The 27852-nt window shown below is 34.3% G+C and overlaps 1 protein-coding gene across 11 annotated transcripts in view; it reads right to left on the minus strand.

The window, feature by feature from the left end:
* NIPBL (NIPBL cohesin loading factor) overlaps positions 1-27852 on the minus strand; it is a 150882-nt gene that overhangs the window by 20321 nt on the left and 102709 nt on the right. For 9 of the 11 annotated variants that reach the window (XR_003995102.1, XM_030512489.1, XM_030512493.1 and 6 more), the window contains 19 exons: positions 19458-19640; positions 15632-15829; positions 15380-15451; positions 15207-15296; positions 13940-14043; positions 12351-12437; positions 10692-10923; positions 9849-10000; positions 8635-8715; positions 7466-7566; positions 5483-5621; positions 5196-5278; positions 4019-4151; positions 2993-3136; positions 2125-2214; positions 1666-1880; positions 1464-1566; positions 513-611; positions 264-410 (listed from right to left, as the gene is read on the minus strand). Coding sequence is in view for 10 of the 11 variants with exons in the window: in XM_030512489.1 (XP_030368349.1) it covers positions 264-410; positions 513-611; positions 1464-1566; positions 1666-1880; positions 2125-2214; positions 2993-3136; positions 4019-4151; positions 5196-5278; positions 5483-5621; positions 7466-7566; positions 8635-8715; positions 9849-10000; positions 10692-10923; positions 12351-12437; positions 13940-14043; positions 15207-15296; positions 15380-15451; positions 15632-15829; positions 19458-19640 (2453 nt within the window). In the remaining variant the exon portion in view is untranslated. The remainder of the gene's footprint in view (positions 1-263; positions 411-512; positions 612-1463; positions 1567-1665; positions 1881-2124; positions 2215-2992; positions 3137-4018; positions 4152-5195; positions 5279-5482; positions 5622-7465; positions 7567-8634; positions 8716-9848; positions 10001-10691; positions 10924-12350; positions 12438-13939; positions 14044-15206; positions 15297-15379; positions 15452-15631; positions 15830-19457; positions 19641-27852) is intronic. The other 2 variants (XM_030512491.1, XM_030512497.1) reach the window with 1 other exon arrangement.

Genomic DNA, 27852 nt, shown 5'->3' on the forward strand with positions numbered 1-27852 from the left:
TAATAATGGAATCAAAAGGAATATAATTCTGGTTCTGATGTGGTACAACTTTCTACATATGTGTACCTTTTGATACAGCAAACCCTCACTGGAAAAAAGTGATACATTTTACAAGGTTGATATTAAAAGCATGATGCTCCCCATTAAAACAGTAAGATACAATTCACTTTTGGGATCATCATTTCATATTATGAAACATAAATCATTTAAAACCAATTTTTTCATGCCACTTATTTTATCATTAATATCACAAGTCACCATACCAATATTCTTTCAATCAGCATGTCATAATACTGCTCAGCAAGCTGAGGACGACAGAGCACAAATCGGCCAAGCAGCTCCACAGCTGCTTCTCGTACACTAGTGGAGTTATCCATTAACCGTCCATGAACCCCTCGTTGCATATCCAGCTGAAAAGATCAAATGAAATGCAGATTCAAAGTAAGAAATGAAGATTGATTTGAAGCATGACAGAAGAATGTACGTGCATAAAGGATATTTCCTTTTTTTACCCTGGCTAGAATACTGGGGTCTACAGCAACAACCTCAGACAAACACTTCATGGCTTTTGTTCGAACAGCAATTGCATTTTCACCAAGTACACGCAGAATCTAAGAAGAGAACAAAAACAAAAATTCAACTGCGTTGTGAAGGTAGAAAACAATTTAACAGTCAAAAATGCAGGTAAATAATATGCAAACAAGTAAAATATGAGTGTCTATTAAAAATCGAAAATATCTTCTCAGACAGTAAAAAGATGCATGCAAGTGAAGTTCTATGGCACTGATAACTGAGCGTGGATATTTATTACATTTCTACATCTGTAAGACTGGTCCAAATGCGATTTACACAAGCCCCGTATGTTCACTCTAAGTGCTATAATTTTAAAAGCTACTTCTGTCATTCAGTTGTGACTTTCACCACAGTCCTTTCAACAGAGGAGTTGGATTTAGGCACTGTAATTTTAAGAATGGCTTTGAATGTAGATCAATATAAGTAACACAACCTAAACTAGTACTGGAGTTCAAACATGTCACCATGCCAATATGTTAGTGACACTGGTCAAACAACAACTTCCTAAGTGACAGTAACATGCACTGCAACTAACTGATGAAGCTGGCTTGTATTTTCTAATCAAATTAAGCTCAGTTTTATGAGTTAGTATTACCAAATGAGCATGCCATGAAACTGTGAAAATGTGTACATACAATTACAATGATTTTGCCATACACATAGATGGGCAAATAAAATAATGCATGTACAATGTGACATACAAAATGCATGCAAGAAAAAGAAACATAATGATGTGTGTCAGCAATACTGAGTATGAAAGAACATGGTGTTATCATGGCCTATTAAATACCTGTGCTCAACAATGAATAGATATGGCACACTACCACAAAAGTGTTTGGAATCAGAAACCAACTGTGTTTCACTGTACTAAGACTTCTGGCACAGTTTACCTGTGTCAAATAAATATCGAAGCTCTGGGCAAACGGCCTCATAGAGGCCAAGTAGCGAACAATCAAACATGCATCTTCATAGTCCACAGTATCAGAATTCATCCTGCAACAAATTCCATGTGTTAATTAGGACATTTATATAAAAAAATATTTAAAACATCAAATGCATGGCTAATAAAAAATAAGTGGTACTTAAACATACTTTAATGTACTGAACTGAGATGGAGCAGTTTTAATGATGCTGCGAAGAAACTTTTTGCGACTTTCTGCTCTATGCATGATCTGTCCTGTGGTCTCAACATCTTTTGCATGATGAGTTCCTTCAGATGAATCCTCATCCTTCTGAGATTTAATTGCTTTCTCTGTCTCCATAGTTGTATCACGAAACCACTGAGCTATGTAAAACTTCCGAGAAAACTAGAGAAATATAGCAAGATGCATAGAAAACAAGAACAACATATGCAGAAAAGGAAAATTAACAGATTTATAATGAGATTAAGTGAATCTAATGCATCAAAAATATTTTGGAAAACACTATCAACAGTATATGTGTTAGGGTGACAAACTAAAGCACTGAAATGCATACTAGAAAATCACTTCATTCAGTATACATTACTAAAACTGTTTCATATACACTTGACATGAGAAAGCTGAAATTTACCACTAATGATGCATCAGTTTCCGTGTTTTCATCAAGATAATCTAGCAAAGCCTTTTGCAGCTGTTGAATTTCATCTTCTCCTCCTGAAACCTTTTGGAAGTAGAGAGAGAGTTATAAAACAGAACACTGCACAGTGGTAATTATAATTTGAAAATCTGCATGTCCTCATATAACATACACTGAAGTCAGTTGTTTTGATAACTCCAGAACGTTAACAGTTTTTCAACCTATTACTTATAAACTGCATAGAGACCGAAACAAATTAGACTGTGGCTTTAATGTCTACAAAAGGTTAAGAGCAGAGTAAGACTGTTTTTAAAACAGACTGACTGATTGATTGATTTTTGTTCTATGATGTTGTGTGAAGACCTTCTGTCACAGAGGAAAAAAGAAGGGCTGAAATCACACACAGCAAACTAACACAAGGTTTAAACCACAGAAGTCACCATTAGCTGTCTCACCAATATTATATACCAAAAAGTGAACAGTTAATAGTTCAGAAAAAAATGCATAGCGTCCACATGAAATGTGCAAGCCCACATTTTTAAAAGGACACATAGAATCTGAGATTTTCCCATCATACTACGTACTCCACAGTGCCCAAATGCATACACTGGTTTGATAATTGTTGCCACCCTTGCAGAGTTGGAGCAGCACTAGCAAAAACGCAAATATGAATATGCACTGTCTAATAAAAGATATATGCAAGTCCAGTAAAAAAAAAATAAAAATATAGAGTGTATTTGATTCAGAAATATGAACAATGAAGACTGATTCTCCACAATGCCTGTTTTTCAAACATCTTCAAAATTTTCAAGATTTTGAATGGATATATCTCAAGCCAGCTGGCATGGGATCTTTCACACACCTGTTTAAGGATTCTGGCTATAGATCCTTGATCCATTTTGCTAGTCACTGCATCTTTCCTCAGTCTTGCAGCTACAGTTCCAAGGTAGTCAAGTGATGCAACTCTTAATGCCATTTCTGTAGATTTGTTACTGAACTGGTGAACCTAAGAAAAACAGAATAAACTGTTAAAAACAAATACTTAGTTATGCAGTTGAGATTCATCTCACAAGAGATTGCTTGACCTTATTAAAAATTCCAATTAACTGCCATGCTGCATACAATTATGTAGTGTACTGTTACATCACAGACATACTATTAATTTTACATTACTGTCTCTTCCTTTATGGGGTTTCTCTTCAAATATGCCTGTTAATTTTGGGTTTTTTTTAATATGTATTTTCATGAAATAAACTGGACAACATGCAATAGCACAGATCTTGAGCGCCATAATCCAATTTCCTCATTATTCACAAAAGTATGAAGAAAGCTACATTTCACCAAGAACAGGACCATAAAATATTTTTCCAAGAAACAGCTCAAATTACATTGTAATACTGAAGAACAACTCTCATGAGACATGCTAACAAAAATATTCACATTCTGTAAAATATCATAAGTAAATGTTATTAGTGGTAAAAACCCAAACTACTTAATTATTTTACGGTTCTGTGCTTAAAGGAATAGCCCAGAGAAGATATTTAACATCAACAATTACAGCCATTAGTCTGACTTTACTCCAAATGAATATCTACACTTATTAGACTCTACACAGTGGCATTTTTTCATGTTGAAAATGTCACGGAATAGTGGAAATGGATTTCCATGAGGAACTGCATACATATGATTTTTAACAAGTTCCATATCAATGATCCCCTAACCCAAATTTTATTATCTGTGTATTATACAGTAGTGATACACATAAGAAAATCCTTAAATGCTGTATGCATGCCAACAGTCAGAAAGCATTCCTGTAGTTCAGCTGAAGTAAGTCTTCATTGTGGTAAGAAATAAATTTACATAATAGTTAAAAATATGAATCCCTTACCAATAGCCTTCCTAATAAGCTAAGTAGCAACTCTGCAGCTGGCCATTCTGGTTTATTGACTGTGGAAAGAAGATCTTGAATGAAGTTCTCAAACAGTGGTCTGTAATCTTCTTCCCCTTGTTTACTGCCACACCTGTTTAAAACCAAATGCATTTTGTAAGCGAATTTAAGAGCCATTTAAGCTTTTTTCTTCATCTAAACAAAAGTAATTCTATGTTTAATTAGAAAAACAGCTTTCTGCAATTCTAAGAAACGTATCTGAAATGTGTTCTATTCAGTTACAAAGAAATAGTTAAGTTACCACTGCAAGCTGCACTGCAAGTAATGCTGCTAATCCACAACAGTAGAATTTTGTTCCTAAGATTTTTTAATTTATTGCTTTGAGTTAAAGTCTTCATTAAATTGGAGGGATAATGTACGTAAAACTGTAAAGCTCAAGCTGGCATGGGCTGTTTATACTCCTTAAGCTTGGTCTGATTTATCTGACTGATAAGATGTCTCAGTATTTTGTTCCACAAAGGTAAAAACAGGATGTAAAAAAATCAAAAGATAACATACCTGATAGAGTTTCACTTACATGTGGCATTCCTAACTTTAAGGATACCAGAACTATGCAGAGAGATTGCTAGATGGCTATTAAATAGCCTTTCAGCTCAAAAGTAGAAATTAACATGATAAAAACCTCAGAACTTATTCTTAGAAATCCTTTGGTTACTCAGGTATATTATGTTTTTTTTATCCCTGCTGAGCTATTGACATTCCTAACTTTAGCTAAATGAAAGTAATTTTTAGGTTTTTTTATATCTTTGTCATTCTGATGACTGAATGAATATGGTTTCACCACTTCAATATTTACTTGGCCTTCTCTTCCAGGCTTCAGATGAGTAACAGACCCCTAATAAAAGGATCCTACGTGAACTATCAAACAGTATTCTTAAATGTATAAAGAACTCTACAAAGAATTTCTGTTCCATAAAAACTTTTGTCCAGATAGGTAGCTCTCCAAGGGCAGGCCTCCGAGGGTCCTATTAAGTATATTGAGAGAGATATATATATATATATATAACTTGATGAGTAGGTATTTAGCACTGCAAAGTAGTTCAGTTTGTGTTAAAGTATGACAGACTTTATTTGGAGTTGGTTTCATCAATACACTAGAGAATGCAAAAGTACTTACTTTTTAAGGAAAATAGAAAGGAAGTTTTGTGCTGTTCTCATGGCTGTTTCATATGAGTTAGTAATAAGCACATCTTGATCCACCTAAGAACAGCAAGACATATTTGTCTATTATTTTAGCATACACAGAAATACGATTCCAGATCAGCAATTCTAATGCACCAAAACTTTACAGCAGACATAAATTTATAATATTTGATTACCACAGCACCATAATGAAGTATTATACCTACAAACACACTGTCATTCCTGCACAAAAAAAAAAAAGGCTATTTAAAAATATCTTACTTTCTTGTTTGATTCCTCCTCTGAGTTAGAATCTTTTTCTGCTGATGGTAAGTGCACCACACACTGAATAAGCTGCAGAACTAGTGCTGTTACCATCTGAATATACATAGGCTCTCCATCAGTGTCGCTGCTGTTTAACCTGTTAATAAGAAAAGACAGCATTAACACTAAAACAAAAAAAAAAAAAAAAAGGACAAAATGAAGTAAAACTTTTTGATCCTAAATAGTATCTTTCTAAAATTATTACCATAGCTAGAAATCTGTGTTCTAGACATTTTTCTAGTCATTTGTTTCTCTCTGATGGTTAAAACAAACCAGAAAATTTCTTCTCAGGCAGAAGAGATGAACTGAAACAGCCTCAGGATGGGCTATCAGAATATTTGTGAAGTTTAGCAGCAGAAAAATCTACAGGAATATTTACTAAATCAAACACCTACATGCTAAGATACTAATAGGTTTAATATGCATGAGGCCATATCTATTTCCAACACAACACCAAAAAGCCCCCACCAAACTGTTGCCTTAATAATGTATTATTATATTTACTTTTATTTTATTATTATAAATTACACATATTATTATATATTATACTTATTATATATTATTTGATGTATGTGAAATGTGCAACAACAGAAAATAGTGACCATGACCTGAACTGACTTCTGGGAGAGTTACACCTATTGTAAGCCAAGGTAGCATAAGAGACTATGAACTTCAGCATGTAAGTGTCTTCAAGTGTCTTAAGTCTGCCTTTAACTTGGTAAGGCTACTATGAATACAGTCCACGTTTCTTCCATGAGAGATAGTATGATGTTTACTGTCCTTATACACATGAACACCATCTAATGCTACCCTTAACAACATCAAAAGCTGATAATTTCTGTCATATTTCTCCCCAGATTATCGAAATACCTACTGGGCACAACACAGATTTCAATTATGATCTTTATGAAGTTATCTTTGACTACTTTTAGATAGAAAAACTTTTCATATCAGATTTCGTGTAAGTTGTACCCTTCATGTATATAGCCAGTCAGAGAATGCCCTTTAACAGACCAGAGTTAGGACTCTACAGATGAAGAGTGCAGTCATTGTGGCCCTGAGACAGTGATTTCCTTCTGGTACAAATCCTACTTCAAAGAATATATATCTACCATTTATGATCCTATTCCTACCACCTTCCCATTTGCTAGATCTCTCTGATGTCTCTAACCAAAGGAATCAGAAATACTAAGAACAAGCACTTAAGTTAATGTCAGGGTCACTGAATTCAACTTCGAAGCTTTTGAAGTTAAATTTTGAAGTTGAAATTTTTGTATTTCTTTTCCCAGATACTTACTTTTCATCCACCTGGCATTGGACAAAACATTTAATTGACTATTTGTGTCTCTGAGGGCAAAATGTATGCAAACAAGGAGCAAAATCAACACCAAACCCAAAAGTTTTAGAATAATTTAAAGGGTCTCATCCTCAATTTCAACTGAAATCTAGTTCAGGTCAGACTGTCTCTAAGATTGAACCTGAACCTATACTATTATTCTGAAGATACATTGAAATCCAGTGGAAGTGCTTAAAAGACAGTTACAGTAGCTCCTAAATGGACTCATTAGAAGAGACATAAGATTGATTTCCTTCCTTGAAAGAGTGCTCTATAACTTCATAGAAACAGAACCAAAGAACTTTTTAACAAAATAACTCTGAATGCACACTAACATTAGTAATTTACATCCTTAGGCAAATAATAAGATATTTCAATTATTTTTGTAAGCAGGCACAAATATGATGGCATAACGAACAGTGATTATTACAAGACAGCTATCAGGCAATTTTGCTCTCATTTTTTTTGAAATACCGACTTGTAATAAAATATAGTTTTGTGGAATCAGAAGTTTTTAAAGCTGTTAACCTTGAATCTGAAAATTCTGTATCTACAAAACTGTAAATGCTGCTGTCTACAAGTTATTAACCTATATCAGAAATTACCTGAAGTTTCTCAAACTCCTCTTGCTAGTTGGTAGTCTTGCAAGGGAAGTGAAAATTTCTTCTAGTATTAGCTGCCTATGTTTTTCATATCTGGAGAACACCTATTTAATAGTTACAGGATTGTTAGCAAATTATTACATAAAATAATGCTTCTTAAATACATTTTTAAAAATTACATGTAGAAACATACACTTTACATGATGCTTTCATGAACTGTAATAATGCATACCTTGCTTTTAAGGCATTACTTTGTTTTTTCAAAGCAAGCATTTCTTTATAAAATACATTACAACTTTTTCAAATCTAGATTTTAAAAAAATCTTCAAATAACATAAATGTGTAACAGCTCTCAAAAATACTGTATGTTTTAATAATTGTTGTCAGTGGTAAAATCCACTCTATATGAAAGTCAAACAGTGTGATACTAAGCTTTCAGACTCCCGTCCAGAACAAAGCTCTGTGGTAACATAAATTACATGAATACATGCAGTATTGTAGAGCACATTTGAGAAACAAGTTTTACTTCATATCCTAAGTTTTAATATTTGCCTGACATGACATATTCTTTCAGTTTACAAGGACAGGATAGTAGACTTTTCCCCTACTTTTGTTTAGACAGAATACTGGACTGTATCATCCATACAAAGATGGAAAACTCCCATTTTAAGAAGCACATCTGTGTTGTGCTGCATTCTTCCAGAAACAGTATTTCATATGCCCTGTGAATTTTTCACATAGCCACCTATGTGAACCTCATATGGCTATTTCCACATATGAGGAAATAAATTTATTCTATTACATAGGGGTACCCTACTAGTTCTATACCTTAATCCATCGAATAATTTAAAATCTTAACATAGGAAATAAGGAAAACCACATTGCTAAGATTTCTTAAGACAAGAACGGATAGGTAAGAGGAAACGGCTTGCGTTTAGACTTTAAATAACACAATCAAAATTAGGAAGTTCCTTCCTACAGAATACTCTGTGAATAGGGCAGCTCTGGCAGATTTAATACTGACCTAGATTATGATAAACTGTAAAAACATTCAAGAATAACATTAGTTCTACACTCAAATTCTCTATCAGACAGAAAACACAGCCCATGTAAATGTTCTAATAACTCTCAGTAGTACAGGAACACAAAACCATAAATTAAAAAATACTTACTGCTGTCACTAACTTGATGGCACATAACTGTAGTTCACTGACATTTTCTACAAAGAAAGGTGTTATTCCCATAGATGATACCTATCAATGCAAATAAATTGTTGTAAACATATTTGACTAACAAACTTGTATTTATGCAGTTTCACAAGGAAGTTATTCATTCAGCATGTAAGGTAGTCAGAAAGATGTATTACTTGCAAATCATATAAAAGGATTTTAGAGCACAAGTCTGATGAGAAGTGGCTGAGGGAACTGGGGTTCTTTAGCCTGGAGACAAGGAGGCTCAGGGGATACCTCATCACTTTCTGCAACTACTTGGAAGGAGGTTGTAGTGAGGTGGAGGTCAGTCTTCTCCCAAGAAACAAGTGCTAGGACAAGAGGAAATGGCCTCAGTTTATGCCAGGTGAGGTTTAGACTGGATATTAGGAAAAACTTCTTCATGGAAAGGATTGTCAAGCATTGGAACAGGCTGTCCAGGGGAGTGGGGGTGTCACCATCCCTGGAGATACGTGAAAGATGTGTAGATGTGGCACTAAAGGACATGGTTTAGTGGTGGACTTGGCAGCATTAGGTTAATGGTTGGACTTGATGATCTCAAAGGTCTTTTCCAACATAAATGATTCTATGATTCCGTTCTATGTATGACAATTGCACACATCAAGCTATTAACTTTAAATACCAAAAATATTTTCAGTAATCAAAAGAGATGTAAAATATTAATACCACACAAACACACACAACCCCCTCACCAAAAATACCTAGAAAAACTAAGATATTTTATCTTACAGTTAATGGTGCTGAAACTATAAATCATCAAGTTAAAGCATAACGGACAGAATATATTATGTTATATCGATATATAGTATATATAGATGTGGCGCTTTGGGACATAGTTCAGCAGAGGACTTGGCAGTATTGGGTTAACAGTGATCTTAAAGGTCTTTTCCAACCTAAATGATTCTATGATTTTACATTTTAATACAATCAGGTTAAACTTTTCTTAAGTGTACAAGAAAAGCTATTAAAGATCCGAACATTAAATGCTCTCTCCTGCAGATTACCTCCTACACAACAAACTAGTCACTCTGATGTTAGTAGTTTGAAAGTTTGTACTGAGTTCATATTTTTTGTCACTGAGACAATCATTCTTCATATTGTCTCTGGGAAAATAAAAACAAAACATTCTCAGACAGAATTTTTCTGATAAAGCTCACCTGAAGAATAGTCGTATCAGTAAGAAGCTGTATCTCTAGCAACTCTGACAAGCTACTGACAATGTCGCAAACTTTGTTATACAACATCACTATAACTCTTTGCTTGTGGGTGGAACACTTGGCACGTTTTGCTTTTGAGCTTAAAACACCACCTAGAAAACAAAAAATACCTTCATTAATTTTTTCAACATTTCACATGAAATACAAGAAATATGATCTTTCTAAAAAGTGCCCTCAAAAAACTGGATGACTACAGCTTTGTAAAAGCAATTGCTCACAAAAGGAAAACTATTTAGTAGCATCAGCTGGAAAGCAAGAATTTCACATGATATTAATTTTCATAATTGCTCTAAATTCTGGATCCAAGGTTTTTGAAAAGGTTCTTGCAGTTGGATACCTGCACCTAAAGGTATGCATGCGACCACAAAACATTAAATGCTAAATAGGTTTCACTGAACTAAATCATTATATACAGAAAGATAATTACTAGAAAATGAATCATTCCTACATATACCAGAAGCTGAACTTCAGACAAACTTCTAAATACCTTAGTCTAGATACTTCAGTTACATTGACATTATTACAGTAAACCAAGATTTTGTATGAGTAAGTTATTCGGAGGACACATTTCGTTCGTTGTTTTTTTACTCCACATTTCATCATCCTCACACTAACACAAAGCATTAATTCACAATGCTGTATGATATGGAAGAACTATCAGTATGAAAGTTGCATATAAAAATCTTATTCCAGAAAGTCATATCACTCCATCATCATACAGTCGATTGTATTTTGGTATTTTTTAATGTGGAAAGATTTAAAAAAATTTCTTAGCATACTAACCACCATGAGGATCCACTCTATACACGGGATCATACTGAGGATAGAGTGTGTTCTGCAAATGAAATTTTGTGTATTGAATAACTCTTTCTATTACGTCCTCAATATATACAGCTTTAGGCATATTTGGTGATGTCATAATATTGATAGCAGTAAGACAAGCATCAGCAGATTTTGTCACTCTTTCCATAATAAGATCTCTCCATAATCTCTCCTCATCTTCAGTGTCATTGTTCTGTAACAGGCAAGAAAAACAGGATAACGTGAAGAAGTAAAATTTTTATCCTTACAAGTAAAAGATAATAACATTAAATTAATATACTTACATACATGCATGTATAAAATGTTTTCTTTCCTTTTTGATACAAAACCAGTTTATTTGAGAAATCAAGTAATGTTTGCATTACCAGCAACATGTTTGTAGCAAGTCTCCCTAAGCTACAAGTCTTTAAAAGTCTCACTGTATTTTTCTGCTAGAATACAAAGCAGCTTTCTGTGTATCATTTGGAACTTCTCACTGTGAAGGAAGACTGTTGTACCTTAAGCAAAATCTAAACTCATTCATCCAGAGTTTTCTTCAGTGGCCTATGCACACTAGGTGCTGCTTTGATCAGTCTAATTTTTGCCACTAGAGGGAATTCTTACACAAAAAGACTGTCATAAGTTACAAAAAACTCTTTAAGTACACAACTTTCTCTGCTTCACTGGCCAACCTATCTATTATCAATGGTTTTAAAACATGTCTTATTAACTATGTCCATTTAGATATGCACAGAATCTCTGTATTTCTGTTTGTCCAAGTTACAAACCCAAACATACATGAAGTTAATTATGACCACCCAGCAGTACTTAAATATTGTAAAAACGTTACTTATAGAAAAACTAGCTAGAATTTTTCATAGCTTCTCTGGTGCAGATATAACCCACAGAGAAAAATAATCTTTCTTGCCTATATGACACCACAGTTTAAAACTGTTGGCTTTCCTTGTAAAAGTAAGAGCTTAGTGAAACCGTATCAACTTTTTTCCCTTTGGGTAGGAGAATCTAAAACAGTACCACAGTACATTATAAATATAATCTATATATTTGTAAAATAAACAGAAATCTGAAAATCAGGAGATTCCTGTAAATTTCTTGCATAGACTGGCTTTAAGTCATTTGTTCCTTACTCAAATGAAGCTTAAAAAAAACCCTGAAATCCCAAGTAGTTTTAAATACTTTCTTTTTTGGTTTTTTTTTTTTTTTTTCCTTTTCCTTCATTAATTTTGGAAATTAAAAGAATACACAAGTGTAAGGGATGTTTTATGCACATGTAGTGAAGTAGCAAAGAAATGTCCAGTGGCGCAAAATGCACAAGTTACCATGAATATTTCAGGATTAAACTATAATATTTAAAATTGAAAAAAACCCCCCCCCACAATTTCTCCCAATACACCTGTTAGTTATCAGTACTATGATAAAACAAGTTTGGCATTGAAAAAAAATACTATCAATTGAATTTTACTTCAAATCTTAAAATCTGGCAATCTTAATCACATACATATTATGTTAGAAAATCCTTTCACATGCATACACAGTATTTGAAGCTCTCACTATATGGGACTCAAGTAAAGAAAACTCTATTCTACACAACGTTGAGAAATAATGTAATTTGAAACTCACATGGTTAAGTAATGTAGAAAGCTTTGATCCATCTTGAATATTCTTCTCCAAAATATTCAGGACTTTTACTGTTTTATCTGTTGAGAGCTAAAACAAGAAAAGAAACACATCAAACAACTACAGGAACATAAAGGCTTCCAAACTGCTGAAAAGAATATCCATGGATGAAGCATAGAACTTGTTACATAATCTGAAGCACTGATATTGTAAGCAATTTAAGGCGAATGCTGATAATGTAATTAAACTAGGTGAAATATATTCTAAGATTGCAAACAAACTGCATTTTCAACCAGAAAAATCTACAGAAATAGATTTAAAATTGCATAACTGTCATTAATGTTGTATAGTTATACACTTTTGCTTCTAAAACAGAAATTGACTGAATCAAAGTATCAATCACAAATTCTAACTGACCATATAAAGTTTTATCAGGAGAAAATCCAAGTTCCATGAACAAGCAGAACAAGAAGATATTTGAGTGCTAATAAAAGGAAATGTATTCTTGACATTCGTGTTAACTTTAAAGAACTAGCATGTTGAAAAAAGTCAATCAAACTCACTTACTGATCTTCTACAGAATTATGATTAAATAATTTGTAGAATATGCTAAACTCAAGAAAGCCAGTTTCATTCATTCAGATACTGGCACTCACCTTTAGAAGCAATAAAATTCTGATTTTATATATGCATGTATGTATTTATGTACATATGTATGTGTGAAAAATAGAAGACAGAGGCTAAGGGTGAGGACTATGAGGAAAGAGAAACACTCAGGCTCACAATATGCTACAAAGCAAGGTAGGGAGATTGAAGACAAGCCTATGAAGAATTTCTAAGTTTTGGATTAAGGAAAACGCAGCTTCATAGACACTTCATAAACATAAGTGGTCACAAGCAGACAGAGTAAGAGTTTAACATAAAACAGCTTAAAGCGAAGAGTTCCAGGAAAGTGAAAGGAAAGAAAGAAAGTTGTTTCTAGAGATGTAATACCAACAATTTGCACCAACAAAAAGTTCCTCTGAACTGAAGTTGGGAAGAGTATGGCAAAGAAACCACAATATGCAATCTACAGAAAATTAATCTTATCATCACCTGCCATGTTAAATCTTCGAAGTTTGAAAGGCGTTTTTTGAGAGAGGAAGGAAGCATGCAATTTGGTGTGATGCTGGCTGGACATAATACTTTTTTGATGCACCAATGGCATAGATCAGGGTGAATTTTTTCACTTTGCCAGCAGATTCTGATTTATTATAGTTGCTCAACACCAGCCATATAAAGCTAAGCCTATAGGTTAATGTGCTTTTGTGAAAGTATATTAGTTATTTTAGATTTTACTGCTCAGGCATGGGTATTACGTATTGGCATACAGCCAGCACTGACGCAGAGAAGGACCATTCAACAACATCTCAGCTTCAGACAAAGTAATAGTGGTAACACTTCAGCATTTCAGCTAAGTCAGTAAAAGCACAACTGTTTACACTGTCACATGTACACCTGAAAAGGGTGGAATGTTATCACAGGGGACCTAAGTTTTTGTGTATTTATCAACATTATACGACCAAAAAGAGTTAAAGACTATGAAGATTTACCTTGTCCATAATGCCCATTGCCTTGATTTTTGCAGATTCACTACCCAATTCACTAAGCTGATGTTTTCCAAGTAGCAATTCCTGTGGAATCTCATCATCATCACCTTTAAAAAACAAGCAAACCAACCCCAGTCATGTTTCTAAAGAAACTTCAAGGAAAGCAGCCAATATGAAAACAAACAACTGAAGAAAAAGAACTGATTTTCCAAATAGCTACCACCTAATAGTTCCAAACAGTTAGCATCTAATATTTCCATCTAGTGAAGACTGATAATGACAACTTTTGGTTGTGTTAAATGACTACTTGTTAAATAGGACTGGTTCTGAAATATCATTTAACAGCCTAACATGAGGCATCCATTTTTAATATAGCAAAATTCATTTATTGCAGCTCTTGTGCCATCACCCTCATTTCAGTAAAACGAATCTTAAATGATTATAGTCCTAATTTTAAAGTTCAAATCTCGGGAAGAGCAGTAGATGAAAACCACATATGAAATTAAGCATCTTGGGATACATTGTGTCTTAATTGTATTTACCCTTAGAAAAAACTCATGAGGCTACCAGGCAGGGAAAGTACCAATGACTTCACTTTCAAATCCAAGGTTGTATACACTACTGCTTTAAAAACTGCAGTGATTTGTTTACTATGCTCCTCTCCGTGTTCTAATCCTGTGATAAAAATGGTAGGAAAAAAACCCAAACCAAATGCTCTATTATCCATTTCAATAGAAAGCTACCTTGGTCAAAATGAACTAGTTCCTTAGACGCTTACACTAAACTTTCCACTGAAATGGTTAAGGAGAACATAGTGATTCAGCACCTCAGCAATAAACGCATGAGGACTCGGTTACTTCAACTGAATAATCAAGCTCTGTTGGGTTAAAAGCCACAAAAGATGCAAAAATATGTGCCTTGGACATTATTAGCAGGAGAAATATCTTACGTCAGTCTTGTTTAAAAAGGTATGTTTGACAGAACACTAACACCCTAATGACATCCCAAAGAGATATCCTTTCCACTCCAAGGGACTATATAGTTATCTCTTCATGATTTTTGCAGGAAGGAGGATCTTCTTGCAGCAGCAAGTGAAATTGGAAAGGACAATCACTCAAGGTAGAAGCCATACAAAAGCAGTATGTCCAATTATGTGTCATAGGCAATTAAATCACCAAGTAGGAAGTTCGAAAATACTGATATACACATTTTTTGATGTTTCTTGTGTTTCTTATGGGGAAAAACATTTTGAAAATTTCTGGCATATTACCAAAAGCTGTAAAATCCATGTCTTCCAAATTTTCCAAAATATTCTCTATTGAAGCAGTAAACCTTTTGAAAGTTGAAGAATCCATCATTTCTAGTGGGGAAAAAAAAAAAAAAAATTAGTTTATATACAAAACACAAAATACAAACTGTAGAAAATACATCTTCTAAATTTACCTTCAGGTGTTAGTTTAGGTTCATAAGCTTTCCTCTTCTTTTGTTTTTCTTTTTTCTTCATTTTTCTAGCCACTAATTAAGAGGATAAAGAAACAAATACTTTCTCAAAAATTAAATAAAGGATTATTTACATTTCTTGCACTTGTATTCAGTACTGCATGTAAAGATGGGTAACTTTTAAATGTTTAGCATGTCCATTAAAAACGCACTAGTATTATGGTACAAAATTGTTTTTTTAAAATGATCAGTTACCCTCACTGAGGCTAGGGGGAGAAGAATAGTCATCCATATCAGAGTCATCGGGACTGCGATTACGGTAACGGCCACTACTGGAAGTCCTCCTTCCTTCATGATAATGACCACTTCTCCTATGGTCACCAGAAGCTCTTCTATCATGTTCTTCATACTCCCAAGCTTCATCTCTATCCTTTTTATGTCTTTTACGAGAAGCTAGAAATGAAATCCATTTTCATTATAAATACAAAAAATTCAATTTTTAATAGCTCAAAATTAAACATCTTTAAACATTTAAAATATGTGTAGATATGGCACTTAGGGACATGGTTTAGTGGTGGGCTTGACAGTGTTGGATTAATGGTTAGATTCAACAATCTTAAAGGTCTTTTCCAACCTATGTGATTCTGTGATTTGCAAGTTAAACACACTTTATAGCTGTTCTGTAAAACAAATGAATACTTTAAAACTATTATATCAAATTCTGTTACCGCATTATTCTAACATTTTTTTTTTTAGTTACATGAAAGCTGTGCCTGAAACTGGCAAAGACACCAGGAAACATTTAAAAACATAAATTTACAGGGCATTTGTCCTTTTTAAGCAAAGTAAGGAAAGTGGAACAAATCAAAATAAGTTTCATCTTTTCATAAGAGAACACTGAGATAATTTCTTCAGTTATCTAAGTTGTAACTATTACTGGGAATTCAGATTCCAATTCAGTGATTGCTTTGCCTATCTAACATAGCAAGTTCCAATGAAACTTCGTAATCTAGTGGCTTAAAGATACTCTGTTTTGCCAAAACAACTGAAATTTTGTCTTGATATATACTGCAGGAAATTCAGAATAAAGGAGAAAGCTGGAGTCACAGTTCTGGGCCAGACAGCAAGCCAGTACTGCAGAAGGTTATTATAACCAGTTTTCAGGCAGGACTAAAAAGCCCAGAAGAAGTGAATGTTGAAGAAACTGAGATAAATGTGCTGTGCTGACCAAAACAGTTGCAAACATCAGATTCTAAACCAAGTAGAGTTTGTGAACCTGCACATATAGCCCTGATATCTGTGTGTTTCTACCAAAGCCTCCTGAAGTTTAGAGAGGTATGACTGTATACACGGTTGTTTCTGAGCTCCAAGCATTTATACAGAACTAGAATAAAACTGACAAGTTCTTCCTACAACACCAGTTTATTGGGAAGCATACGAAACACCAGCATACGGTCACACCTGATATACACACTACGATACAGTCAATAGTCAGCTCTGGCTTAGAATTAATAATGAAAAAAAACCCAAAACAAAACCAAAACTGAGGTGATACTAATGTTCTGCACTGCACCCTAGAGAGCTCCCACTTCTGAAAATGTAGTAAAAATACTTCTGCACAGAGGTGATCCAAGTCTTTGAGGTAGTAACTCAGTTCAGGCTTTGAGTTCTACTTAACTGCTTCTGGATCAGACTTTCTTCCAGATGCAGTAAGTCATGTTCATGATGCCCGACTTACTAACACTGTCTAAAATGGTTGAGAGTTAACTGCAGTTGAAGAAATGGAGGGCCATTCTGGATACCAGGAGTGAGTGTATTGAAGAAGAACGTAAGTGTTTTAGGGGAAAAGACTTTACACATCTGAACTGATTCTTTTTCTCCTATGAGACAGTATTTTGTGCAGGCAGATGACATCCGTCTCTATAGTTTACAGATCATTAGTATCAATTTAAGCTCTGTAAGACTAATTCTGACTCCAGCTACACCTACATGAGAAAATAATTTCCAATATTGCTTTCCAGCAGAATTTTACATTGACCAGTTTTTTACTGTTGTACGACAAAACAGACTTTGTTACAGTTGTGCTGGCTCTGCAAGGCAACTAATATGAACATAGGAACAGCTATTCCCAATCACTGCTCTACAGAATTTATCCAGGTAAACAAAATTGACTAAAAATGTAAGTATTAGTAACATTGCAAGAGTTACTATTGATTTTATACATAAAGAGTATTCAGAATATAAATACTCGATTTCCTTCTGAATTCTGCCAAATATTTATGCAGTAACACATTTAGCACTTATTGTATGAGAATGATTCCATCAATTTTTGATTTCTAATAATTTAATTTAATGGAATGTCTTTTTTTCATAAAATGAAATAAATTTATTTTCTTGTATAAAAAATACTATTTCATTTTTTTTTAAATTTAAATTTTAGAAAACCAGAAGAATTTTGAAATACGTACTTGTAACAACACAAATCTATTCAGCGTGGTTGTCACAAATCTTTCATTCCCTTGATCATTTTGTCTCATTTTAATTCAATTCAGTTCTACAGCATCCTTTGAGAAATACTGCAATTTATTTTTAAACCATATGTCCTTACTCAATTGTTCAGAATGATGGCCAGATCTTGAGTGGATATAATGAACCTCCCAAAGCATATAATTACTGTGAAAGTTTTCCTTAATTTGCTTTACTTTGTATTTAAGAATTCAACAGCCACTGTGGCTAATATGTGCATGAACGTATCTAAAATTCTTGACAATTCTCTCCATTCCCAAGCAACTGAAAAAATTCTGTAATTTTTTTTTTTTTTTAGTTCACCATTCCAGATTATTAGCACCATAAACAGGTGGTATGATATGGTAAACAGATGCAAAACATCATTAAGCCTTTGCCATAATCAAGACTGATTACAAATTACCTCAAGATCTCATATTCACGCTCAAAGCAGTGTTATCCAGCTATAATTAAAACGAAAACCAAACAAAGAAAAACTAATTCTTTTCTTCTGCTTTGATAAAGATCAGAGGTATCACTGTTATAATTTTAGGTGTATGTATGCATAAGCATATGCGTAACTGTTGGACAAGAACTTCAACATATTAAAAAGCAGAATAAACAAATATTTTTCTTTTAGACATTAAGAAAGACTGAAAAGCAAAACATTGTGTTTTACAAACGTCCAGTGAAAAGTTTATATAAGCAAAGGTGGAAAGAGTTTAACTGTGGAAAAAAAGCATGATAAGCAAGATTCCTTCTCAGGTTAACAGCAATAAGCACTTCTCCTGTAGCCCTGCATGGGTAACACAGCTAAGATGTTAACTCAGACTGAACAGATTCCTCTAATAGTTTCTCTTCAGTGTTGGCTAACTGAACTACCATAGAGACAAACTAACCATACTATTATTAGCAAGTAGGAAATCCGTTTCTAACCTACAGGCACCTAATTTCTTGACACTTAGGAACTTGACCTGATTGCGCAGCAAAATTCCAACTACAAGCTTCCTCTCTTCCTTTGAAAACAGTTAATTCAAGAATAGTATCATCAGTCAATGGTATTTTGAAAACCCATCAAAACAACTCCAGATTTTCAAACATGCCAGAGAAATAATAGAAAAAATTCTTCTAGGTAAGAAGATTCTCAATTTATCATGTCAGAAATCCTTCATTAATTAACAAAAATAAGAATAATTTAAAATTTATTAACTGAAATTTTTCTCCGCATACCTTTGTATACAAGTTTTCAGTGCTGCTTTAAAGGATATTTTCCTTAATCTGATTCGCTAAAAATGTTTCTTAGTAGGAGTGAAAAAAAAAAAGAAAAAGATCTGGGCAGCGGCTTCCCATAAGGTAATTTGGAAAAGAAATTTAAGATCCAGCTGCTTCTCATCTTGAGTGATGAAATGAAATCAAGTAATTTTTCTTTTAAAAGAAAAAAAGGATTCTTGGCTAAGTAGTTGTCAGGAAACTTGTTTTCATATGTTTTTGGAATAGCCAACTTAATAAATATCTTTTTAGAAAAGTTAAATATTAGCTTTCTTTAGCAGTAGGAACAGAACAATGTACTACTTACATTCAAAAGCTTCTTCACTGTCATTGTCTTCATCAGAACTGATTTCAGCATATTTTGGTTTCTCATTAACTGTGCTACGTTTGCGCTTGTTCATTTTCACACGTTCACAAAGTGGCATGGTGGATTCAATTTCTGCCAGGAGCTCAGGAGGCAACTCCTTTAACACTGACTGATCTATGCTACCTATTAATGGAGAGTAAGAAGAGGAAATGTGAACCTGAAGATAAAAGTAAGGGCCAAATACTACAGTCCTTATTCAGGAAGCACTTAAAGTATATCTACTAATAATATCACAGTTAGATACACCTGGAGGTATTTGACAGCTCTTTTTAAAATTGTATTTATTGTTCACACTACAATTAGGAATTAGCATAACAAATTGCATACACATCTCCTTCAATAAACTATTCTGTCAGGCATATAAACAAATTCAAAGTGGTGAATATCCTTTGTAAAAAGATATCCCTCCTCTACTTACGCAAAATTTAGCCCTATTTCAGTTCATCCTCTGAATTTAACAGCTTTTCTAACAGTGTAGGTAAATTAAAAGATTCTTTGTGCCTCATTAACAGTTGTGTTTATTCTCATTCACACTATTTAGTGTACACAAGACAGTAATTTTCCCTTTTCCAGTAAGGAGGGACAATCTGTGGCAGAACCTCTGGGGTTTTATCTCTAAATACAGGCCAAGTCATTGTCAACTCAAACTCTGGCTCAAGTTTTTTTTTAAGTCCTACATGTAGTTTTATAATGCAACCCAGATTTTTGCTTGATTTTGTCACAAAGCAAAGCTGAAAGATTTTTAATTAATATAGACCAACAGCTAGCTGGACAACATCATGTTTCTTTTCCACAGAGGTAAACAGGTGGACAATATCACACCATTCTCATCTCATTTTGAACTACGATTAGATCCATATACAGTCAGAATGGAGATTTACAGTCAAAATTCTTACAACTGATACAAGGAAACCAAATTAATTCAAAGGTATTTCTTGGGGTTTTGTTTATTCAACATCTTACCTTTATTTATCAAAGAACCTACTGCACATATTTGAAGATTATCAGACTAAACTGTTAACCTTTTTCAACAACAGAACCAACATCTTTGCCATAAGCACCTCTCTCTCCTTCCCAAGGCATACTACGTTATTTAGAGAGGAAATCAACTGCTGACTGCTATATACATACACACACACTCCTCCAAAAATCATCTTCTGGATGATAATTCATTTTTTAATTGCATTCACTATTTCACTAACATAACTTTCTAAAATTTATTTACACTCATATCCTACCTACTAACCCAAGATTAATGTTTTTCTTTCCCTCTTTAAATATCTTTAACTGGAATTAGAAGAGCCTTAATATGAGGAATCATTTCCAGCAATAAAATTTTTAAAAAGTCTCCTATATTAATGTTTTCACATATGTCTACATTCATAAAAAATGCCTACAAGCAATGCAACTGATGATCAAAGAATTATTTCTCTATAATTCTTATTATGTTCAGCAAGTCATCTCATTTAAGTGCATCTAAAAAGATTTTACTTAAAATATTAGGGTTTTCTAACTGAGATAGGGAAATATCTATAAATTGAAACTAATAGCAAAAGTTGTACCTGCTTTCCCCACGCTGTGGTCACTCTTAAACACTTGTGTTAAGTTGCCATCCCTAGACAAAATCTACCTGCCAAGGTTACTTATATTCTTAACATGGCTTTCGAAAATGCTAGAAAACATTTCACAATGTGGGTGACCACACTGCTGTGACACAATTATTCTTTGCTGGCTAGGCACTTGACTAAAGACAGGCAGAAGTATGCCAGCATGGAGAGATCACTCCTCTGTGTGTACCAGCAGCTGACTGGATGACAGCCAGGTCTAATCTGGATGCTGCATAGCTGTGCACCTCAGCGGTGGTGTTCCCACACTAATTCTCCACTTCTTTTTGTACACCTATACAGTGCCTGAGGAGGCAGCTTACATTCAGGCCCAGACTACAGGAAAATACACATACACAAGTGTTAAGACAATTTCCACAGGTGAAGTCGCTAGATGGCCTCAGATCCTGGTTCTCTAACACATGTTCTCAATTTTAGGCACTGCTTGTGATTTCATCAAAATCAGCAGGACTACACACATAGTATAAAGTCTACAACTTTGGCCAAAGACATTGCAAAAGTCAGTTGTAAGTAAAGGAACAAAAGTTGCATTAAATCTCTAAAGAATAAATAAAAATCACAGGTAACTACCCTCCTGCCTCCAAGGAGTATCTACTCCTGCCTTCCTTGCTGATTTTGTTTCCAGGGTAGAACACTGATCAATCTTTAAAAATAAATCAATTGCCACAATATTAATTAAACAATGAAAAAAAAAAAAAGGGCAACTATTTGAATATTTGTAAAAATAACTTCATTTTCTTCTGATTTTTTTTTTTATGTTTTCCAGTGCTAAATTCACCTAATGCTTTGATTGTGCTCTCTCCTGTTACAGATACTCCAGATAACAGTATAATCTTACCCTTTTTTCTTTTATTAGGAAATATATAAATATTTTTTATTCAATTGGGACAGCAGAAAAGAGAACAAATAGCGTTATTGTAAAGTTCTCTACAATCTATATTAAAAGTTTTTGTTTCTGTCACAATGTTCCCTGAGGCAAGTGTGCTGCAGGGCCAGTTTCCTCAGCTGCTGAAGACTGTAAATAACAACATCTAAAATGAGTTTTACTCATGCAGTACAAAGGAGTTAAGCATGACTGCACATGTAAAAGGACTCCCCATCGTTTCTGTAGAAATCCAGGGATATTACATACTATAGGTCTCTGATTAAGAGCTTGTTAATGTTTATTTTCCTCCATCACTTACGTTGCATGAGGGCAACCCAATATTCACTAGAAACATCTTACTGAATTCCTTCTTTTATACTTTGTATTTTGTAATAAAGGAACTGTTTATTTGTTCAGGGTAGTAAGGAAATAGTTAAGAGAATCCAATCACATGTCAACAACCATTAGTTATAAAACCCATGCTAATGCGTTTACAGTTTATGGGATACTTCTTGAAAACAAAATAATATACAGCACAAACCCCTTTTAAAATATCTACAAAAATACGTATAACCATCTTCAGTTTTTCAACTTCTTTGCTAAATTTGATAAGACCTGGTATCTACTTTCATGTTTGTACTTCAAGCAGTTACATTTGCCTCTAGTTTGCATGGCTTTTAAATAGCTAAATACTAAAAAGTTACTACAGAAGTTAATAAAATGCCCCAAAATAGTAACTTTCTGAAGAACTGTCTTCATCAATGGAATAATCCAATTTTTTACAATGTGTGATCAGTGTACACAATATGCCTGAAATGGGCTGTAGGCAACAGCATTCTGCAGACATCACTTACACATTTTCAAAGCTGCTTCAACAATTACAACAAAACAAAAGAAACAAACCAGAAGAAAAGTATCATTACAAAATCTTTGTCTCACTGTAAAGAACAGCTTGCTGACGAACTCCACGTTAATGAAACTGCAGGGCAAGTCACAGCACAGCTGTAGAAAATTCATTCAATGAACTGCATACATGAACAGCCATTTCTTTAGCGCTTCTCTGAACACATGCAATACTGTCCATGAGTTACTTACTAGTTGCTTGCTGAAGGAAGAACAAGTTCTTGGGTTTGATGGCTATTATCAAAAGGTTTCTTAGAGAAGGTATTCAAGAATCTATCTGAATATCCACTGACCATCAAGATACTTGTCTTCTCACCAAGCAATTCTTGACAAAATTTAATACAGTTCAAGATCAGCCAGGGAATATTAGCTAAAAATGAATCAGTCTGTAAGCTTCCTTCCACATTCTGTTTTAATGCGGGAAGCTTTTCAAACAGTTTTGCCATGTACACTAGAAAGATTTCTAGAAATATGGCATGGATGTAGTATTTTCCTTTGCCACATACGGCTTACTTAAAAAAAGAATGGACAAGCACAGATCTGATTCGAACTTCAGCATTGCTTTTTGTTCAAAACTTGATGAGTACTTTCAAGCTTGTAGAACAGCCTTCAATTAATATTTAAGCATCTCTAATCTTCAGAAGGATCCAAAATCACTTTGCCTTGAATTTGCAAGTCAAATAGGTCTCCCTGATCCAGGCAGATGAATGCCTTCAAGAAAAGGTTAAACAGCAAAAAAAAAAAAAAGGTAACATCATTATGGACTTTTACTGAATCCATTCAATATGGACAGTACAATTATTTTTTGACATAACAATCAGTGTGTTCATACTAGTTTCACGTGGCTTGATACAATAACTTCAAGCAAGCAGCTATGGAAAAGGGGATGATGCTTGGTGATGCTTAGGTCAGCACTCATGCAGATAAGGTTCTATTTTAGATAAAGAACTAAAAGAAAAAGGGGGGATAAAAGAGTACTTCCCTACTTTATAAAGATGTTTGGAAAATGAACACCCTTTTAAAATAGTCAAGTACCGTTACATTATAGCACTGAGGCACTACAACGCAAAGGGCCACATGACTACCTGCTGAAAATGAACAGCTTACTGGTTAAAGCTGAAAATGTTTGGCTATCCCTCAGGGTGCAAATTTTATTATATCCTTTCTACCAGGATTTCCCTTAAAATGCTCCAGTATGTTGCACTGAGTCCTTGGTGATAAGAGTCCGTTGCCCACCAGCTTCACACTCCTTCAAATAATTCTATGCCCTGGAGTTTCAAGAACAGGAGGGGAAACAGGAAAATCATGATCCTCTTCTCAAAGAGAAATTTAAGGCATGAGGACAGTATACCTGCTCATAAGACTGAAGTTCCACTTTTATGTCAATACCATGTTATCAGCTGAAAAACACACCATCAAATGAATACTGGTGAAAATAATCTGAGAAGTAGTGCATTTACTCCACCAGCCTTCCTCTTTCCTGTTGCATTCTCTGACTTAAAGTTTATGGAAGGATATACAGCTACATCCTATAAACAGGATATAACTCTCTACTGAGCCCATTACCCTCACCTTTCGACTACATCCATGAATGGGTAACTCCTGAGCTCAGCTCACACACATACACACACCATTAAGAGGGTGATGAGACTCAACATGCCCTCACTACCACCCAAGGGACTGCGTGCACAGGATTCTCTGCTGCAATGAATTTCGCAGGAGGGAGAAAAGCAGTGTTAGGAAGAAATATGTCATTCCATAGAATCTTCTCGAACACATCTTTCAAAATAATTTTTCCTCATCTGCCCCAATATTGGCACAAAGGAAAAGCTCCCAGCCTTGGACTAAACAAAACAAGAGATTCAGAGTCCCTGCTTATACCCTGGTGTCCATAGCTCTGGCCTTGAAAAATGCGACCCAGCCAGGTAGGTGGGTTAGAGAAGAATCTGGACACAGGAACAGAATAATTCCATGATACAGCAGAGGACATCACTGCACAAGGCTAAGTAGCACAGATTCAAAAAGAATTTTACAACAGTACAAAATACTCTCAGAAATAAGAAACATTTTTGGTGGAGAGAAGAGATTTCCAAAGAGCATCCTGAACGATCCAGGCAGAGAGCAGGGAATATACCCAAGATGAGCTCTCCAAAGATGCCAAGAAAACTCACATTTACATTGTCATCAATTATTTCGTCAAGCTATCTGACTGCTGTGGCAGCTACAGCCACAAGTTATTTTATTCTTTACTGCTACTCACTGGCTTTTTGTCTTTTATAAAAATTGATAAAAGGAGGCTAGAGCAGTCTAGGTTTGCAAGATACTTCACAAAAAAATATAGCAGTAATCAGAGTAAAATGGAGCAAGACTGGCAATTAAAATAAATGCAGTGCTGCACAAACCCCCTCACTTTCATGAATCAGTGTCAGGGGATCATTTTTGGATTTTGTTGTCATTGCTTTTGAATATATGCATTGAAATGTAAGCCAACTTAATCTATTGTATTAAAAAGTTATGGTGCTTTGTACAGTTGCAAAACACAGCATGTAATTTTCTGTTAATGTTTGGAAGCAGAATTTGTGATTGGTATGTTTTCCCAGCCATGTATTCTGATTAATTTAAAAACCCAGGTTTTTAAATTAACTGGGATCTCAACTAAGAAAAAAAGATCTTAAATAAATTCATATTACACCTCATAATTTTTCTTCCCATAAAACTCCCATACAAGTAATACAATACAACTAAGATCTTTGCAGAGAATAAGCAAACAAAACAAATAAAACACATACCACGTCTTACATCTGATCTGTGACTATAGGACATCAAGAACATCTGCTTTTTCCTCACACTATCATGGAAACATTCTCAGGCTTTATCGTTGCAGATATCACATGAAGCTCCTCTTGCTTTGCTTCTTCAAAGTAACTTAATTACATAAGCAATAACAACAAAAGATTGCTGATGTTTTAGCTTTTAATATAAAATGTTATGGGAAAGTTGCTCAGAAGATAACGAAATAGCACTTCTATTTAAGGAACATTTATTTGATAGAAACAACAGAAATTTGAAGAACAAAAAAAGTTCTCATTCTTTTCTTTTTACTGATAACGTTTCCATGAAGCAAAACTAAATTCCAAATTTCAAGTAAACAGTTTAAATTTTCTTACACAAAACCAGCTGAAAATGTCGAGCAACAGAAAAGTTAATTTATCAGAAGCAAATGTGAGGCTTTCCCCTATTTGTATTTTGCCAAATTTACCCTTTGTTTAGAAGAAAATTCAGACCAAAAATTTTGAGCATGTATCCCTGCACATAAGCTAAGAATAACATCCATATTTAGATACACAGACACATAAATAACTTATATACTTAGACAACATTGCACATTGTAATTGACATCAGACAAATTGCTGGCCCACCTTTTTACATATTATAATGCATTGTTGCAAAAATTACTTATGCCAAATAGCCTTAGCTATTCCCAGAAGTAAGAGGAACCTGATCAAGCATCCACATCCATGAACCAAGGGCAGGTTTGGACTTCCAACAAATTGTTCTGACAAATTAGGTAATAAATTTCTATCACTTACATGTGACAAAGTAATTTTTCAAAAATGAACTAGTTAAACAATGCACTCCTAAATCTGCAAACAGACACAGCATCATATTTCAGATGAACTAAAATGCAATTAAATTAGTGGTTTCGCTCATGTTTACTGTTGGGGCTAAGAACTAGATGTGCAACATGCGAAGTTCACTCTTAACTACCCAGAGTAAACTTAAGAGCAAGAATTAGAATATTTACCTTAGTGGCAAAGACTAAAGTAGGAAATAATTAAAGCAGCCACACTGTGCTAAAAATGTCTCCTATTGTACTGATACAGATGAACACAAGAAAGGACTCCAGTGTGCAATGGCTGAACTCCTGCTGCCTACCAATTTATGCAAGATCTACTTCTGCAAAACAAGTACTAAATATAAAAGTCCCACAGAGTATGCACAATGCCCATAAAAATCCCAGCACACTTTCTGGGATAGGATGGACACATCATACCTAAAAAGTCCCTGCAAGTAGGAGTGATACATTCCAGTGCAGAGCATGCTAGAGAAATGAGATCTTCCTAGACTTTAATGGATTATATATAGTTTGGTTTTGGCTTTTGACTAAACAATGCCTGGAACATTTTCAAACTGTTCAATCAAGAAAGGAGAACAAAATTAATCAGGGCTAAATGGACAAAGTATATATATTAAGATGGATCCTCTGCAAACCCAACACATCTTTAAATGCCACAAAGGACAGCCAGTTCAGTTGAAAAGAGGCAGTCATTAATAACTCAGAAAAGGGAAAAACAGGAAGACAGTAGAATTTTTATGAAAGTGATTTTTAAAAAAAAACAGCAACATTCTAGTCAAACTTAGATCTTAAGAGAAGCTTTTAATACTTCAGCTGAGAAGAATCACTATATACTTCTTGCTGTAAAGTATGAAATATATCCTTTTTTTCTCCGAAATGTGGCATAATTTTCTGTAGAACTTCAGAGAAAGTTATGACATGCTTGATACCTGGTGGTGCATGCATATGTGAGATGCTTAGTGAGTTATTACTCTGGTCCTCCCACTCCATGACAGTGATTTCAAATTTCAGATTTGTGGCATTATGGGTTTTCACAATGGTAATCTTCATAAAAACACCATCTGTTGTAAACAAGCTGACTTGCAGCCTTTTCCTTTCTAGTTATTTCCCTGCAGCACAGCTGCTTGCCCCACTGATTTCAGTGAGTATAATAGTGTGTCTGTACAATGTCAAGAGATTGTTATTTTGGAATTGCGTTTGGAAACAAATGTGAACTCTAAAATTTGCTTAATGTGTTAACATCCATAAACAATTTTTCTTAAAGATTTGCCAATTTTGTCCTTTCAGAAGCCCCATACGTGAAGG

The sequence above is a fragment of the Strigops habroptila genome, chromosome Z (genome assembly GCF_004027225.2).
Source record: "Strigops habroptila isolate Jane chromosome Z, bStrHab1.2.pri, whole genome shotgun sequence".
NCBI classification, from domain to species: Eukaryota; Metazoa; Chordata; class Aves; order Psittaciformes; family Psittacidae; genus Strigops; species Strigops habroptila.